This window comes from Podarcis tiliguerta, assembly GCF_965153285.1.
Source record: "Podarcis tiliguerta genome assembly, chromosome: 13".
NCBI lineage: Eukaryota > Metazoa > Chordata > Lepidosauria > Squamata > Lacertidae > Podarcis > Podarcis tiliguerta.
Genome location: NC_139546.1, coordinates 40,033,932 through 40,051,735, shown reverse-complemented (window position 1 = coordinate 40,051,735; position 17,804 = coordinate 40,033,932). Strand labels below are relative to the sequence as shown.

The window sequence follows — 17,804 nt, the reverse complement described above, 5'->3', positions numbered from 1 at the left end:
TCCTTTCCCTTCCTCCCCCACAACAAACACTCTGTGAGGTGAGTGGGGCTGAGAGACTTCAAAGAAGTGTGACTGGCCCAAGGTCACCCAGCAGCTGCATGTGGAGGAGCGGAGACGCGAACCCGGTTCCCCAGATTACGAGACTACCGCTCTTAACCACTACACCACACTGGCTCACAGATGAAGATAAGATCCTTGAATCATATACCCCCTCCAGCAGCTGGGGTCTACATTATTAGTCAGGCAGGACAATCTTGGAGGTGTGGAGATACCATCTCTGAAGAAGCCTTGGCAAAGTTTCCCTCATTTTAGCTGACACTGATTTTAACAGGCTCTTTGATTGCTTTCAAATCTCCTTAGGATTTGACACCACCCACAAATAAGCTTATTTTGTGTGTCCTGTCCTTTATTTTAATTCCTTGAGTCAGATCATATTCTCTGATCAACGCAGCCAAAGCTTCCTATAGTAGAGAGAGAGCAAAAAGGAGAGAGGAAAGGGGACAACCTTGCTTCCATTTGGAAAGAGATCTGAATCAATGTTCATTCTCACTGTCGCATGGTGCTCATATACCCATAACACAGATATGATTACATATCCACACACATCCTGCTAAAAACATTCCTGTTTAGACAAGCCTGCTCATATGCTTAGATAATGGTGGTAATTTTGATCTGTTTTGGTATTGTAACTTTTGTATGTTTTAAAGCAGGGCTGTAAATATTTCTTGATTTCACTGTTTTATCTATGCTTTGAGGTTTTTCACAATCTAACGGTGTATAAATTTTTACGAAATAAATAAACTCTCTCAACCAGGCTTCCAACCTGTAATTTACACTAAGCTGCATTAAAAGGGATGTTAAAAGCTGTTATCTCTCTCCCAAGTGTGGATAATTGCAAATAACTGTTGGAAACCACAAGGTCAGCCATGCCCCATGATCCTTATCAAAAGTTGCGCAAATGCTTTTGGATGGCAAACCAGCTGCAACTATTTCTTAACATGGGTGACTTGGCTATAGTGGTAGAGCAGCCATGGCCAACCACATAGTTGGCTTGCACAATGAGCTACAGTTGCTCAAGTCCCTTCTTCTGCAGGACACTGTTAGATGTGCAGGAGCCCTGCCACCTTTTGCCTCTGGCCACCCTTGACACGGAATAGTAGGGCCGGCCCAAGATGGAAATTACCAAGGGTAACCTCAAGTCACAGGTGTTTTCTTTTTTCCTTTTTGAAATAATTTTTATTTGATTTTACAACTATAACAATACAAAATACATATCCATATTTGGAGATTTCTCTGAATCTCTAGACTTCCCACCTTCCCCTCCATGGGTCCTATTATAAACCTTTTCAACTGTATATTATCTCATCATCCAAATTTTTGTTGTTGTTGTTGTTTAGTCATTTAGTCGTGTCCGACTCTTCGTGACCCCATGGACCAGAGGATGTCAGGCACCTGTCTTCCACTGCCTCCAGCAGTTTGGTCAAACTCATGCTGGTAGTTTCGAGAACACTATCCAACCATCTCATCCTCTGTCGTCCCCTTCTCCTTGTGCCCTCCATCTTTCCCAACATCATGCTCTTTTCCAAGGAGTCTTCTCTTCTTATGAGGTGGCCAAAGTATTGAAGCCTCAGCTTCAGGATCTGTCCTTCCAGTGAGCACCCAGGGCTGATTTCCTTAAGAATGGATAGGTTTGATCTTCTTGCAGTCCATGGGACTCTCAAGAGTCTCCTCCAGCACCATAATTCAAAAGCATCAATTCTTCGGCAATCAGCCTTCTTTATGGTCCAGCTCCCACTTCCATACATCACTACTGGGAAAACCATGGCTTTAAGTATACAGACCTTTGTTGGCAAGGTGATGTCTCTGCTTTTTAGGTCTCTCCATTTTATCCATAATATCTTCTACATTACACGTGTTATTGCAATCCTGCTAATGTTTTTATCTGCTTACAGTGGTCTCTCAAGTAAATTAAAATTCCCCTCCATTCTTTATTGAAGGTTTGGTATTCTTAGTTCCTGAGCTTTCTGGTCAGTTTTGCCATTTCAACAGCTTTATTTGCCATTCTTCTCTGGTAGGGACTTTGTCTTCTTTCCATCTCTGGGGTAGTAGCATCCATGTGGCTGTTGCTGCATACATAAAAAGTCTTTCCTGCTCCTTTGGAATATCAGCACCTACAATTCCTAATAAAAAAGCTTCTGGTTGTTGTTGTTGTTTTAATAAAGGTTATTTTAAAAAGCCATAGGTGTTTTCAAACTGCACTGAACATTGATCCCTCAGGAAAAGTAGCCGCAAAAAGTTCAGGCTTAAAATTGTTGCACACCACTCTGCTCTCCAAGCAGTGTGAGATTCCAGGAGTTCTGGGCACTTCCCAGAGTTTGTGGTTCCTTTTGGACAATGAGGCACAGGGGCGACTGTAATGTCTTTATGATATAGGGCTCATTTATACATATATACAACCTGAGCCTAGGATGCAGGAGTTCACAGTGTCAACGAAAGGTTCTTGTTTCTGTCATTGCCACAAGCTTGGATTCAAGCAGAAATTAAACATGGCTCTCAAACTTTGCTCTGACTCTCTCTCCGGCTTTCTTCTAGGTCACACAACTCCCAAACTCTATTCCAAATTCTATCTTTGCCTACTGAGCTGGGAGAATGGCCCCACCTATTTGCTGGAGAGTAGGGCAAAGGGAAAACCACTTGGACATGTGCCTACAAAACACGGGTAAAGTGGAAAACTGCTCAGACCCATGCTTTCTAGCCACGGGACAAGCAGAAGTTTGGATAAGCCTGCACTGAACATGGTCTCTAGTTGCAAATTGGCAAGCATTGCAGATCTCTAAGCAGTGGAACTGCTTGGATTTCAGCAATGTGCTCTACGTGGGGCTACCTTTGAAGGTGACCCAGAAACTACAACTAATACAGAATGTGGCAGCCAGACTGGTGACTGGGAATGGCCACCGAGAAGATATAACACCGGTCCTGAAAGAGCTACATTGGCTCCCAGTACGTTTCCGAACACAATTCAAAGTGTTGGTGCTGACCTTTAAAGCCCTCAACAGCCTCAGTTTAGCATACCTGAAGGAATGTCTCCACGCCCATTGTTCAGCCCCAACTCTGAGGTCCAGCTCTGAAGGCCTTCTGATGGGTCCCTCACTGTGAGAAGTGAGGTTACAGGGAACCAGCCAGAGGGCCTTCTTGGTAGTGGCACCCACCCTGTGGAACACCCTCCCATCAGATGTCAAGGAAATAAACAACTACCTGACTTTTAGAAGACATCTGAAGGCAGCCCTGTTTAGGGATGTTGAAGTTCTATTCTGTATTTACTGTTCTGTTGGGAGCCGCCCAGAGTGGCTGGGGAAACCCAGCCAGATGGGTGGGGTAAATAATAATAATAATAATAATAATAATAATAATAATAAGAAGAAGAAGAAGAAGAAGAAGAAGAAGAAGAAGTCAGCAACTGTGTTGCAGCATTTTGCAGTAACCAGCTCCCAGCTCAAGTGTGAGGGAAGCCTTGTATATGGTGCATTGCACCAACCCACTGTTGAACCTGTTGTTTTCTGATCTACAGGGGATATCTGGGCTTCCACTGAGAAAGCGGGATCAAGGAGCATCCTCAGACTGCATACCTGCTCCTTCAGAGGAAGTGCAACTCCACCCATTCGGATACAGGAACCACTTACTCACAGTGCCTTCATCTTGCTCAGATTTATATTCCCAGACTATGCATATATCATACTGATATCCCACCTCTCAACCATCCAGAACTGTTCTTTCAGAGGGATCCAAGCTGCCAAGGTACTCAGAAAGTGTAAGGTAGGATGCATCTGGGATTTGGGCAGCAGAATGGCGCCCATACAACTCTAGGGGGCTTTAAGGATTAGCAGCAAGACTAAATTCATTTATTCATAAGGTGCATTTCTATGCAAATATGGAGATAAGAACACTGGAGTACATTGCAGGGATTTTGTAAACTATTATCTCGATCTGACCAGCACACCATCTGCCAATATTTCTCAACCAGTGTGACTTAGCTATATTGGTGGCACAAGCATTGGCAACCATGACGTTGGTTTGCAGAGCTTGTGCAATGAGCTGCAGCTGCTCAAGTTTCTTCTTCCGCAGAACTTAGATGCACAGGACCAATGGCAGACCATGGGGGTCTCCCATTTCAGCAGTGCCTTGTGGGATGCCAAAATCCAGCACCCCTTTGCCCTCCGTTCTACATCATCATTGCGGGCCAAATCTGACGTGCCCCCAGGGCTCCATGCTCAGGGTGACTGAACCAGTCATGCTCCCCCAAATCAGCCTCTGGCAGGAGCCCAGCCAACTTTTGCATCCGGCCACCATAGATACTTTTTAGTTTTCTGCCATTTATTTCCTTCCAGAAGTGCCAGCTCAGTGTGTGTGTGTGTATGGCTGAGCACTTTGGGGCCCCTGGATAATTCTGGGGCCATAGCTGAGCCCCTTCAATGTTCAGGTGGTGGAGGAGGTTATGCGCAGGGCAGCGATGTCTGTGGCTGCCTCTCCTTCTGCAGCTGCCAGAGAAAGAGGCCTCAGCTCCTCCTGACGTTGGCTACTCCAAGCAACCGAAGCACCAGCTTCTTCTTCTCCTCCTCCTCCTCAGCACTTGGGATGTTAGGATCACACTGCTTGGAATGCACAGTGCTAGGCATGTGTTTGATGTCACAGGCATGCACAAAATGCTGTTAGCCCTACAATGGAAGCAAATGAGAATTAGCACCAATAAGAGATTTTCTTCTGGGCTCATAGCTGTTTGGTAGGCAGTGCTGGTGTTAGGCTATTTGTGCCCTCGGCAATGCTAACTGCATGCAACTCCCTCCCCATATTTCTAACTTCAATTTTCAAAAACATTTCTTGTGGGAAAAGCACAATTTGCCAATTCTTTCAGGTAAAGTTCTGATGCTTGAGCACAGGGGTCAACAAGCCTTTTCAGCAGAGGGCCAGTCCACTGTCCCTCAGACCTTGTGGGGGACCGGACCATATTTTGAAAAACAAAAATAAAAAATGAAGAAATTCCTATGCCCCACAAATAACCCAGAGATGCATTTTAAATAAAAGGACACATTCTACTCATGTAAAAACACGCTGGTTCCCAGACTGTCCGCAGGCCGGATTTAGAAGGCGATTGGGTCAGATTCGGCCCCCATGCTTTAGTTTGCCTGCCCATGCTTTAGCAGGTTCAGTTGATATAGTTGCCAAGCTAATTAGTCTACTGTTGAGTGTATGGTCATTCTTGTCAGCCATAGCTCATTAGAACAATGAATGCATTTCCTAAACAACATTAAGATGTGACTGTAAGAATTATGATTAATTGCATTTTCCACTTTTTATTTACAGGTATATTAAGTAACCTCCAATCAACTCTAGGGATTATCAGTGAGGGGGAAACAGATCTTCATTAGGGCCACACCAAAGGACAAAAAGGTCAAACCTGATATCCTTGCAGATTTTGGTTCCAGTAAATACAGGGGCTTGTCATGCTTGTGTAGTAAGACACAACTAACATGGATGGCACTGGGGTGAGTTTGTGGAAATGTGAATGCAGCAGCAGAGGGAACTTGGCATTAGGATAAACATATTAGCAATCAGATGTGCTAAGTTGGACCAAATATTGGGGGAGGGGGTGCGTGTGAACATGAGATCCCTCCCCCCATTGGACCACACCTGCCCTGGGCACCTGCCAGGACGCTCCGGCGATCATGGCGGGGGGCACACAGAGGGCAAAAACTGCCCTCCAAGCCTCCTGCCCGGTGCTCTGGCGATCATGGTGGGTGGCACCTAGAGGGGAAATTGCTTTCCAAGCGAAATGCCCCTGCCTGGCATGGGAGCACTCACCTGGGGGCAGTGGGGGATGGCAGCCACCTCAATATTGGGGGGGTCCTCAAAATATCAAGGGGGCTGAAGCTCCTTGCACCCCCTATACCCGGTGCTCCTGTTAGCAATTACTCTGAATATCCATCCAATCAATTTGTCTTTGGTTTTTGGTGGAATTTGAAACCTGCCTTTTCTCTCTTAATCTGTAGTCCATATATGGGTAAGTGGTTCCTCTTTCTTCCTGCCTTTCCATGCCCTGCCCTAGCCAAGCTCTATATAAGAATGAGCCCAGCAGCCTGAGACACAGACCTGCCACTGTAGGAAGCAGCATCCATATCCTCAACAGGACAGAGCTTGGGTAAGTTGCAGGTCGGGATGAGCGAATCTGACAATTTTGGTCTCTTCCAGTCTTTCACATCAACTGGCGATTTTCTATTTTAAAAACCAGGACATCAGTGAACTTCTTCCAATGTGCACATTTCTGGAATCATTTCTCCTTTCTGTAATGCACTTCTAATGCTATTTTCATGTATATAGGCATTTTTACACATGCTGTATCCTAGTACAGTGGAACCTCGGAAGCTGAACACATTTGAACTCGAACTTTTAGGCTCCTGAATGATCGAAAAACGGAAATGATTGTTCTGGTTTTTGACTGATTTTCAGAAGCTGAATGTCCAGCGGCTTCCGATTGGCTGGAGCATGCTCCTGCAGCCAATTGGAAGCTGTGCCTTTGTTTTCGAACTGTTCTGGGAGTCGAACGGACTCCCAGAATGGATTGGATTTGGAAACCAAGGTAGGACTGTATTGCATCGTTCTACACATTCCGTGGCTGTCGAATTGCACTGCCCACCATGTCTGTTCTGACAATGTGGCTGCTGGTTCACACTTTGAGGAACTGAAACCAGATTTTAAGGAAGCACAGCTTTTGAAGAAATGGGATACTACCCGCCTTCCTTAGATGCTAAAACTGATGAGGATTTGTCCCATGAATTTTTTTCTCAGATTCATGCAGGAGCCCAGTCAGCTGTAGTCAGTCCTTTTGTGCGGCAAGCATCCTAAGGAAACACTGCAGTGGAAGGGAATCGGTGGGATAAGCAAAGGGGCAGGAAAATTCTCTATTCACAAGGGCAAAGTTCCTGTGGATCTACGTCAAGCAGATTTCCTGACAATGTGGCTGCTGATTTGCACTTTATTTGGGGGCTGCCATCTGTACTGCACTCTATGCACTCAATGAACTATCTGTATTCTTATGCCAGCAGAGCTCGATTGATTTCTATCAATTGCTTTCCAGCAGAATCATAAATGTGTTTGTGAGGTGGGACATGGCAGGTGACCTGCCACCATGAATCCTGGCACTGCCCAGGGCATAAGGTTTTGTGGGAGTTTTCTTTGTTGCCCTTCATTGGCTCCAATGGAAGGAGAGAATTAGTTACACCATTTCCATGCAGGTTCTGATGGTGTCCCGCCTCTGGGGCCTCTTGCATGAATCAATAAGATTGGATCAAGCAGATCCAAAGCAATCTCTGTCCTTCCTTTGCCTGTTTGTGGGGCTACCACCAGGGAATTACCCTTTGCTCCCTGAGCTCCCTGTGCCCTTCTGCCAACAAAGATCTTTTTCTTCCTGCCATCACCACATGGACAAAATGGCAATCAGTGGGGATAGGTTTTGATTTACTGTACTTTCCTTTCCATAAAAGGTCAACCAGAAGATGGAACATGGTCAGCACTAGGTGCCTCTGCACATGAATCTTATTTGACTCCATGGTACTTCAACAATCTCCAACTTTGAGTTTTGGGTTCTCTCTTCTTTCTCTAATCTTCCCATTTATGATTTTAAGAACAGAAAATACTGATTTACTTCTTCCTGCTATCACCACATTGACAATGCCAATAAGTAAGGATAAGTTTTTAATTTGCTGCACATTTCCTTCCACTGAAGGTCAGCCAGAAGATGGGGGTTGTCACCTACCTTTGCCTTTTTGGTTTCCTGGTCTCCTATTCATTCCCAGGAGGTGAGTGTTTTAACAATTATCTGGAAATTCCCCAGAAATTTTAATTGGGGTTAAGCATTTATAAAAACAAAACTACTTGTCAGATTTCGAGGTGATGGTAACCCAGCTAAGGCTGTTGGAATAAATAACCAGGCAATGGAAGCAGGTCCATTAGGGTGAATAGGAAACTGCCCTACCAACCTCAATCTGCTCTGAACCACTCCTCATATTCATATTTACAACCAGTCAGGGAGTGGCGCTGCCTGTCATTGACTCTGGATCCACTTACTGTTTGCCTCCTTGCTTTCTGTCCCAATTTCCTATCGGTGCCATGGGGTACCAGTCACCAATGGAAGCAGGAATGTTTAAATTAGGTCTGGATTCATTAATCTTAAAATTATCTGTGCAAATTTGTAGGTGAAGTAGGATTCCACATTGAAAATTGCATTCTAACAGCTTTTGAGAGCCAGTGTGGTGTAGTGGTTAAGAGCGGTAGTCTCGTTATCTGGGGAACCGGGTTTGCGTCTCCGCTCCTCCACATGCAGCTGCTGGGTGACCTTGGGCCAGTCACACTTCTATGAAGTCTCTCAGCCCCACTCACCTCACAGAGTGTTTGTTGTGGGGGAGGAAGGGAAAGGAGAATGTTAGCCGCTTTGAGACTCCTGAAGGGGAGTGAAAGGCGGGATATCAAATCCAAACTCTTCTTCTTCTTCTTCTTTTGCCCCCCCCATCTTTTTCTTCCTTTACTCCTCTCTCCATACAGTAAAGGCCAGATCCTGTCCCAGGAATTGGCTGAAATCCCAGGGCAGCTGCTACGCATATTTTGACTCTAAGAAAACTTGGTCTGAAGCTGAGGTAAGAAGCTGTTTCTCACCAACCAAGCTGTAACATCAGGTGCTGTCATGGGTTTCAGATGACATTTTTGTGAGGAGGGCTATCAGTGTGAGCTGTTGGGAGACAATACCTGGCCAGCATCTTGGTATTATCAAAAGAGAGTTGCTCACCCACTGTGTTCAAGTAACCTGTTTCCACAGGAGCCAAGAAAACTTAATTAACAGTCAGGAGAGATTGCCTGGCAAGAAGGTACCATCTCACAAGTGAAAAGATGTGAGATATCTCTGCCCATTTGTCCCTCCAGCTTGCATGTGAGCAGGCGGGACCTCAGGGCTCACTCAGCTGGGGGGGGGGAGTGGAGCCTTCCCACCCTCAAGCCAAAAACTGCAAACAAGCTGTGTCATCCTCAGCTGTGCAGGGTGTTGGGATGAAAGTGCCTCATCTCTTGCAATGAGAGCTGTGGCCGTTTCACCCCATGCCTTGAGGGCTGGGGCCAATACAGATTGTTGTTTCAACATCATGGTGTATTGCCAGATTGTGATGTTTGGCTGGTGATACATCATGGTGTTGAAAACCTGACATCACCCAGCTATATACAGTTAAGAACAACTATTTCAAACATTAAGATAATAGTTAAATTCAAGGATAAGCTACAAAACCAGATTAAAACACAGGTCAACATTCCACATGCCTGCATAAAGGTAAAGGGACCCCTGACCATTAGGTCCAGTCGTGACCGACTCTGGGGTTGCGCGCTCATCTCGCTCTATAGGCCGAGGGAGCCGGCGTTTGTCTGCAGACAGCCTCCGGGTCATGTGGCCAGCATGACTAAGCGCTTCTGGCAAACCAGAGCAGCGCACAGAAACACCGTTTACTTTCCCGCTGGAGCAGTCCCTATTTATCTACTTGCACTTTGACAGGCTTTCAAACTGCTAGGTTGGCAGGAGCAGGGACCAAGCAACTGGAACTCACCCCGTTGTGGGGATTCGAACCGCCCACCTTCTGATCGGCAAGTCCTAGGCTCTGTGGTTTAACCCACAGCGCCACCCGCTTCCGAAAAGAGTGCAGTCAAATCATGACTATGAGCATTTTTCCTGCATTCATCCTAGTTTTTGTGTATGAGCTTCAAGGTGGTTTTCTTGCACCAAGATGGAGTGCTTGAAGCACCTTTAATTGCACTCGTGTGCAGCAGGTCCAGCAGGTTTGTTTAGTTTTCCAGCAGGTCCAGAGGATGGAGAAAGGGGCCTGGCTTCACTCACAGCATTTTCTTCACCCCGTTTTCTCTCTTCCTTCCTCAGCTGCTTTAGTTCCCATTTGAAAAACTTCCAACTCTCCACCACTGGTGTTTTATGATTTTTAAATAATTGTTATTACTTATTTGACAAGTTGTGAACCACTCTGGGAAAGCTTTATGGGAAAGAGTCTGTGTGTGTGTGTGTGTGTGTGTGTGTTAGTAATAGTGGTGGAGCTTATTTACTTGCTTGGCTATTCTCAGAATGAGTGCCTGAGCTATGGCTGTGGGACCCATCTTGCCTCCATCCTCAATGAGAAAGAGTCAGATGTGGTGGCCAATTACATCTCTGCAAACCAGAAAGACGCAAGCCAGGTCTGGATTGGGCTGCATGATCCCACTGAGGTGAGTTGCCTTTACTTTCTCTATTTCAGGCCATTGTCACTGAGTAACGGCTTCTTAGCATCACCATTCCATCCTTACCTGAATCGTCTCCCCAGATTACTCCAATATGTGACTTTTCCACAATTTTCTAATAGAATCCTCCTGTAATATTGTTGTGGAAGTGGGGAGATGATTAACATATTCAATCCTCCTAGCAAACTGGGAATAATATCTCCTCACTCACCCAAGTTTAGGATGTTCCACCATTCTCCAGCAGAGTTTCTTGTTCTTTGAGGAAGATAAGTGGCTCACGTAAATGTAAACTAAGCTTTGAATAATAAAGAAAACTGTAACAAAATAACAAAATAAGAGAAACTAAATACAACAACATGAGGCTAGTCTGAGGCAAGAAGTGAGAAGATGCAGTTGGTCCCTCTTAACTGATATTCTTAACAGAACACAGACACTGAAGGGAGGGGCTCTGGACTTGTGTCCGGAGCAAAACACACAAGTCCCGGCCACCAGATACCAAGCACTCTACTATTCAAATTAGGTCCCAGTGTTTTTCCTACAAATACAATCGTACCTTGGTTCTCGAACACCTTGTGACTCAAACGTTTTGGCTTCTAAACACCGTAAACCCGGAAGTGAGTTTTCCAGTTTGTAAACGTTCTTTGAAACCCTAACGTCTGATGTGACTTCTGTAACTTCTGATTGAGTGCAGGAAGCTCCTGCAGCCTATTGGAAGCCACACTTTGGTTTTTGAACGTTTTCGGAAGTCGAACGGGCTTCCCGAAAGGATTCCATTAGAGAACCAAGGTACAACTGTATCTCCATCATAACTGGCAATAGCTTCATAACTGGCCAACTCTCCACGTGATCTTTGCATTGGCCTCCTCGTTTCAAATGAATGTATGATCTGTTCTATCACATCGCTGCAGAAAGGACATTGGAGGTGGTTGGATGATGAGATCTACAATTACAAACGCTGGGATTCTCATCGCCCAGACAACTACAACAATGAAGAATATTGTGTGCATCTGATAAAGGACGCAGGTAAGCAAGCAATTTGTAGGGATTGATTAAAAAAAAAAGGTTTCATGCCTATCACTCCATCAGTTTCAAGTATTTCAAAGGGTAGTATCTGACTTTAAAAATCAAAATGATCAAACTCAATATACTTTGGATAGTCATTGCTATTGATGGTCCATTCATTTGAAAGGTTTACTCTGGGTATTAGTTGAGTGAATACAGTGGCAGAGCTTCATGCTCTGGCACCACGGGGGGTGGGGGTGGAGAGCAGGTGGGGGAGGGGCTGGTGCACATCCTGGGGGCAGGGGGTGCCGCTTGCGGAGCTGGGGCACCCAGCACTGGTGGGGGGAAGCCACAATGGCACCCTGCCTGGATCACCCTGCCAGGGGTAGGACACTCCCCTCTCAGTCCTCTTCCTCTGCCAGTGAGTCGAAACACTCTCAGCCTGGTGCTTCTCTGTACTAAGGTTCACAAGTCAATATCTCTGGAGATCTGACCAGAAGTGGCCCAACTTATTGATCCTTTAAGGACACTTCCAATCATACCGTGAAGCAGAGTCTTTTTCTGCAGTCAACCTTCATTCTTCAGATGCATGTGATCACATATTTTTTTCAGAAAACAGCGGTTGCCAAACTAAGGTCTGGGTTATGCCATCTTATATTCTATCATGTTTCTTAACAAAATGACTAGGCTCAAACAGCATTATTATTCTTATTCTTATTATTCTTATTATTCTTATTCATTATTATTATTATTATTATTATTATTATTATTATTATTATTATTATTATTTATACCCCACTCATCTGACTGGGTTTCCTCAGCAACTCTGGGTGGCTCCCAACAGAATATTAAAAGCACAATATAACATATAAGACTCTGAAGCCAGGTGATCAGTGAGTGACCTTCATATGTTTCGTTAGTTCTGGGTCACAGCCATGCTGTGAGTCCTGAAAAGTCCAGACTCACTGGAACAAACTCTGGGGTTGGGGCAAATGTTGAAAATGCTTTTAAATTTTTAATCTGTGGTGTTTAAAATTTGGGGGTTTTTTGTTTTGTTTTTGCTCTGTCTGGGGGGGGGGGAATAAACGTTTAGTTGGGCCTGGGGATTAGTTTAACTTTAGTATAATTATAAATTGTTTGTTTGTTTGTTTGTTGTTGTTGTTGTTGCTTTCTACTGCTTTATTGGTTCATTGTATAGTTTGTATTCTGTCCTGAAGGGGAGAGGGTCAGGGCTGTCTGGGAGTGGGCCCCAGTCAACAGAATGGCTGGGGTGCACTTGGACACCTGATCTCAGTGATCATGGGTAGGAGGAGGAGTTACGCTAAGACCAGACCATGTCATTAATGAGGAGGCAGGTTTAGTTGTTGTTTGAAGACTATCCCTGCCTCTGGGTCTGGTCTTGACCACAAGGATACTGGATTCAACAAGGGAGACCCACATTACCTGAAGGTGCTGCTGTGCAGTGCCAGGTCAATGATTCACAAGACCACTGAGATCCACGACAGGATGGAGGACTTGACCTGGCATGTGTAACAGAGACTTGGCTGGATGAAGAAGATGGGCCTGTCCTTGCCACTGCTTGTCTACCAGGTTTCTCTTACACACAGCAACCCAGCTCATATGGGGAGGCGAGGTTGCAGTGAGTTTTAGGAAGTCAATAGCTTGCACCAGGCGTCCTATTGGGAAGACCCAGTTTTCTGAGCGTGTGTTCTGGAAGTTGGACAACAGGGGCAGTACAGGATTCCTTTTGGTGTACTGACCTCCCTGCTGTACCAAGGATTCCCTGCCTGAGCTGCTTCAGGTTGTGGCAGATGTTCTCCTGGAGACACCTAGTTTGGTTGTCCTAGAGGATTTAACATCCATGCTGACATGACCTTACAAGGCGCTGCTTGGGATTTTGTGGGAAAGCATGACCTCCATGGGGATGTCCCTGAATGAATTTCGCCCAACTCATTGTTGCGGACATGCCTTAGACCTGGAGTTCACCTCTATGGATGTGGGTGATCTGACACTAAGTAAAAGCGAAACAAAAGAAGTGCCATGGTCAGATCACTTCCTGGTGCCGCAACCCTTTCCCTCTGCAGGGAGGTGGGACTGATTTGGACCCCCCCCCACTTAATGGATTCAAATGGTTTCCAGAGTGTAGTAGGGGATGTTTTATCTCATGTTGATGGCCTTTCAGCTGATTCCCCGGTGGCCCGCTGGAATACGGAGTTAACCAGAGCTATCGACTGTCTGGCTCCAAAGCGCTCTCTCCAACTGCATGGAGCCTGGCAGCCTCATGGTTTTCCCCAGAGCTGAGGGTGATGAAACAATCACTGTGGTGGCAATAGCGCCAGTGGTGGAAATCGGACCAGAAATGGGTTAGAACTCAACGTCGAGCCTACCAAGTGGCAATAGCAACGGTGAAGAGGTCCTTCTTCGCCGCCTCTATTGCATCTGCAGAAAACAGCAGCAGGAGACTCTTTCAGGTGGTTCACAATCTAACAGAACCACCTTCACCATTGGGGCCTGGTAAGGACCCCAAGATCTCCTGCAATGATTTTGCAACTTTTTTGCAGGCAAAGCCGCTCAGATTCAGAAAGAGGTATACGCCATCATGGGAGCAGGGCTGGGGCAGGAGAGTGCTAGAGTCCTGTCTATTCCAGTCGCATGGGATCAGTTCCAATCTGTTACCTCCGAGGATGTGGACGGGGTGCTTGGATGAGTGAAACTGACCACCTGTCTCCTCGATCCTTGCCCATCCTGGCTCATAAAAGTGAGCCGGGAAGGGCAGGGTGATGGGCTCCGGGGGATAGTGAATGCTTCCCTCTGTGAGCAAGCTTTCCCGGAACCGCTGAAAGAGGCAGTTATTAAACCGCGTCTTTAAAAAACATCTTTGGACATGGCCAATATGGACAACTATCACCCAGTCTCAAATCTTCCATTATTGGGCAAAGTGACTGAGCAGGTGGTTGCTGAACAACTCCAAGCACGTCTTGAGGTTGCGGACCATTTGGATTCCTTCCAATTGGGATTCAGGCCTCATCATGGGACTGAAACTGCCTTGGTCACGCTGGTCAATGATCTCTGGTGGGCTAGGGACAAAGGTGAAAGCTGTTTCCTAGTTCTGCTGGATCTCTCAGCGGCCTTTGATACCATCAACCATGACATCCTTCTGGACTGTCTAGAGGGGCTAGGAGCTGGGGGCACTGTTATATAGTGGTTCTGCTCCTTCCTCTTGGGCCATGTTCAGAAAGTGGTGGTGGTGGGGTGAGTGTTCAGACCCCTAGGCTCTCACTTGTTGGGTGCCTCAGGGTTCTGTCCTCTCCCCCATGCTTTTCAACATCTACATGCAGCTGCTGGGAGAGATCATCAGCGGGTTTGGGCTGGGTGTTCATCAGCATGCAGATGACACCCAGCTCTACCTCTCCTTTAAATCAGAACCAGTGAAGGCAGTGAAGGTCCTTTTTGAGTGTCTGGAGGCAGTTGGAGGATGGATGGCAGCTAACAGATTGAGGCTGAATCCTGACAAGACAGAAGTACTGTTTTGGGGGGACAGGGGAATGGCAGGTGTGGAGGACTCTCTGGTTCTGAATGGGGTAACTGTGCACCTGAAGGACCAGATGTGCAGCCTGGGACTCATTTTAGACTCACAGCTGTCCGTGGAGGCACAGGCCAATTCTGTGTTCAGGGCAGCTGCCTACCAGCTGGTAGGCAGGCTGAGACCCTACCTGCTTGCGGTAGGGTAGGTCTTGCCAGAGTGGTGCATGCTCTAGATATCTCCCGCTTGGACTACTGCAATGCGCTCTGTGGGGGGGCTACCTTTGAAGGTGACCCGGAAACTACAACTAATCCAGAATGCGGCAGTTAGACTGGTGACTGGGAGTGGCTGCAGAGACCGTATAACACTGGTCCTGAAAGACCTGCATTGGCTCCCACTACGTTTCTGAGCACAATTCAAAGTGTTGGTGCTGATCTTGAAAGCCCTCAATGGACTCAGCCCAGTATACCTGAAGGAGTGTCTCCACCCCCATTGTTCAACCTGGGCACAGAGGTCCAGCTCTGAGGGCCTTCTGGTGGTTCCCTCACTATTATTCAAGTCTGAATCCATTTTATTCCCCCTACACATTGGGGAAAGGAATAATAAGAAGTAACTTTCCTTATTTCTTGAATTATAATTTTTGTTTTGAATTTCAGGTTTTAAGAAGTGGAATGATGTAAAATGCAACAACAAGTACGCCTTCATCTGCAAGCAATAACTCTAAAGGAGACTTCCCTTTTCCACTGTGTTGGCTGGGAAGCTGCCTTGACATTATATGTATTTCTGCTCTCTCTCATCACTTTCAAAATAGCCATTGCTATAGAGATGCCTCTTCAATTTCCCCCTTCCCTTTGAAATTTTCTTGGACCTGCAGCAGAGCATCATCTTAATAAATTCTCTTCCATGCATATTTTCCTTATTGCATTGCTGTTCTGCTTTGTCCATCCATACTTACAAGCACGGCCACCCCACCCATGAGGCAAGGTGAAGTTCTTGCCTCAGATGGCAAGCTGGGATGGCCTCCTGCTCTTGTTGACTGTCTCCTCCGTCTCCACCAGCCTGCCCTGCTTGCTTCCACATTCCCCCCTATAATGCAAGGACATCATAGATGATAGGAGAGACCTGCCCCTGTTACATGGGTGCATTATGTATGTGCCCTGAGGGAATGGCGAAGAGAATGATGATGAGGGCATTGGAGAGAAGGTTATCCTGGCTCTGCCTTTACCTTTTCCACAAACCCAAGTGCTCAATCCCTTCCTGAAGCCATTTACTAGGTACTGGAGTCAGGAACATTGGCATGTTGCTGTTAGTTAGGATAAGCCTGACTTTCAGCATAGCTGACAAGAAAGGCTGTAGAGGATTGGTTCCTCCTTTGCAAGGTGTGTAGTTCTTGGGCAGGCAGGTGAAGCAGGAAAGAACAGCATCCCCTACCATGTAAAGGAGGCCCATTGTCTTTTAGACTTCTTAACTATGATTCTTGAGGGTGCAATTTTCTCATTTGCTTCAGTTGCCAGTATGCCTTGGGCTGGCCCTGCCTTGGGGACACTTCTTCTACCATCACCGCTGCTCACAACACAGAGAGCATTCATACCTCAAAGTAGCTACAAATCCCATCCTAAAGCACACTCATTTTCTCAGAGCTCCTCAGCACGGTTTATACTATAACCAGAATTGTGGAAGCCATAAAGTGAGGATAGGGAAAATTACAAGAGGACCCCACAGCATGTGACTGTTGGGATATGTCCGGGGAGACGGGGGCAATTGGCAGGCCCCCAGCTGGCTCCAGCCCACCAGCCAGCAGCCGGGCGAACTCCGGTTCTTGGAACAGCATCAAAACTGCAACTCAAGCCTCAGAGACTGAGCACGCAAGCTAGCAGAGATAAGAACTCTTTGCAACAGAAGTAGCGGACAGAGGCATATGTAAGCATATTTACAAGCATTTATTCAGCATCAGGACAAAGGAAAAAATATGTCTGCTTCCCTTTGTGTCCAAGCAAATGGCAGAGGCAAAAGCTATATACAACGGAAGTTCCCAGCAGACTGTGCTGGAAGTAAATAGACATGTGACATACAACAACTCTACATGTCTGTTCTAAAGGTGGAACGAAACTATATCCTAGCAGTGACCTCTGACAAGGCCTGGGATGCTGCATTGTTCATTCGACCAGCCCCAGCAAAAGCTGCCTAGATCTTCCAGTGCAGCCTGGGATAGAAGGAGAAATACTCTTAAGCATTCACAAAACATTTTGCCAATCACGACAAACAGAAAATTACAACCCATGTGTTTAAGTAAGAATTTTAACTTGCTGCACCTGTGAGATGTTTGATGGCTTTATGGTTGTATTTCTGATTCATTATATATTTTTTGTTTTGTGCAATGGCTATGGTATATCAATAAGCAACAGTCCCGTGGTGACAAGCAGACATGGCAAATGGGGTGGGGCATAGGCATTTCACAAATGTTTTCTCAGTAGGAAGAAAGCCTTGATCTTTCAAGCAAGGTAATTCTGAGTAGCCACCCAATTGCCTTTTATACTGTAAAGGCAGTACTGTATAGTGTACTTGGGGAGTGATTGAAATAATGTTGAAGCGGAGGAAAGTGCTTTAACAAACATATCTCAGTACTGAAGCAGACTTTTGTCCTTTGCCTGATGTCAGGGCTAGCAGCATATATCACCAGCTTCCCCTGTTCCTTTTCTACTGCTCTCGGAGGCTCCTCTCCAGAGTCCCAGGTTCCTTCCTCTGATTGCTTAGCAGCAGCAATTATGTGATTAAGGAATCGTTAGCAATGATGCTGCCTGTCAAAGTCTCAGATGGTTGCCTCTATGTTCCTTTTATCCCCCCCCCCCCCGCCTGGTGACCCTGTTTGTACTATTTAATTGCCTTTAAATGTATTAAGAGCTGTAACTCAACCGGAATGGTACAGATTGCTGTCTTATAATGGCGACGTTGTACCAGGACTGCCTGC

The 17,804-nt window shown here is 46.1% G+C and overlaps 2 protein-coding genes across 3 annotated transcripts in view; one reads left to right on the top strand and one right to left on the bottom strand.

Annotated features, from left to right (window-relative positions):
• The window catches only part of LOC310662820 (C-type lectin BfL-2-like), a 68,291-nt gene extending 57,573 nt beyond the window's left edge, over nucleotides 1–10,718 (bottom strand). The window contains exon 1 of the mRNA XM_083409975.1: nucleotides 10,523–10,718. The gene's annotated coding sequence lies outside the window, so the exon portion shown is untranslated. The remainder of the gene's footprint in view (nucleotides 1–10,522) is intronic.
• On the top strand, nucleotides 5,928–15,746 carry LOC310662822 (C-type lectin BpLec-like). 2 transcript variants are annotated; one of them, XM_083409977.1, is made up of 6 exons: nucleotides 5,928–6,193; nucleotides 7,778–7,850; nucleotides 8,593–8,684; nucleotides 10,159–10,299; nucleotides 11,220–11,334; nucleotides 15,493–15,746. In XM_083409977.1, the coding sequence occupies exons 2-6, from the start codon at nucleotides 7,790–7,792 to the stop codon at nucleotides 15,552–15,554; spliced, it is 471 nt and encodes a 156-aa protein (XP_083266103.1). In that variant the 5' UTR covers nucleotides 5,928–6,193; nucleotides 7,778–7,789; the 3' UTR covers nucleotides 15,555–15,746. The 2 variants fall into 2 exon arrangements, 1 of the variants encoding a protein (XP_083266103.1); XR_014504323.1 differs by lacking the exon at nucleotides 7,778–7,850.
• Nucleotides 15,747–17,804: the final 2,058 nt, after the last annotated feature.

Bases quoted from the DNA above. Each gene is read 5' to 3' on its own strand.
- LOC310662822 (XM_083409977.1), top strand. From the start codon at position 7,790: ATGGGGGTTGTCACCTACCTTTGCCTTTTTGGTTTCCTGGTCTCCTAT. The intron at 7,851-8,592 runs GTGAGTGTTTTA...CTCTCCATACAG, and splicing joins CTCCTATTCATTCCCAGGAG to TAAAGGCCAGATCCTGTCCC. The intron at 10,300-11,219 runs GTGAGTTGCCTT...ACATCGCTGCAG, and splicing joins GGCTGCATGATCCCACTGAG to AAAGGACATTGGAGGTGGTT.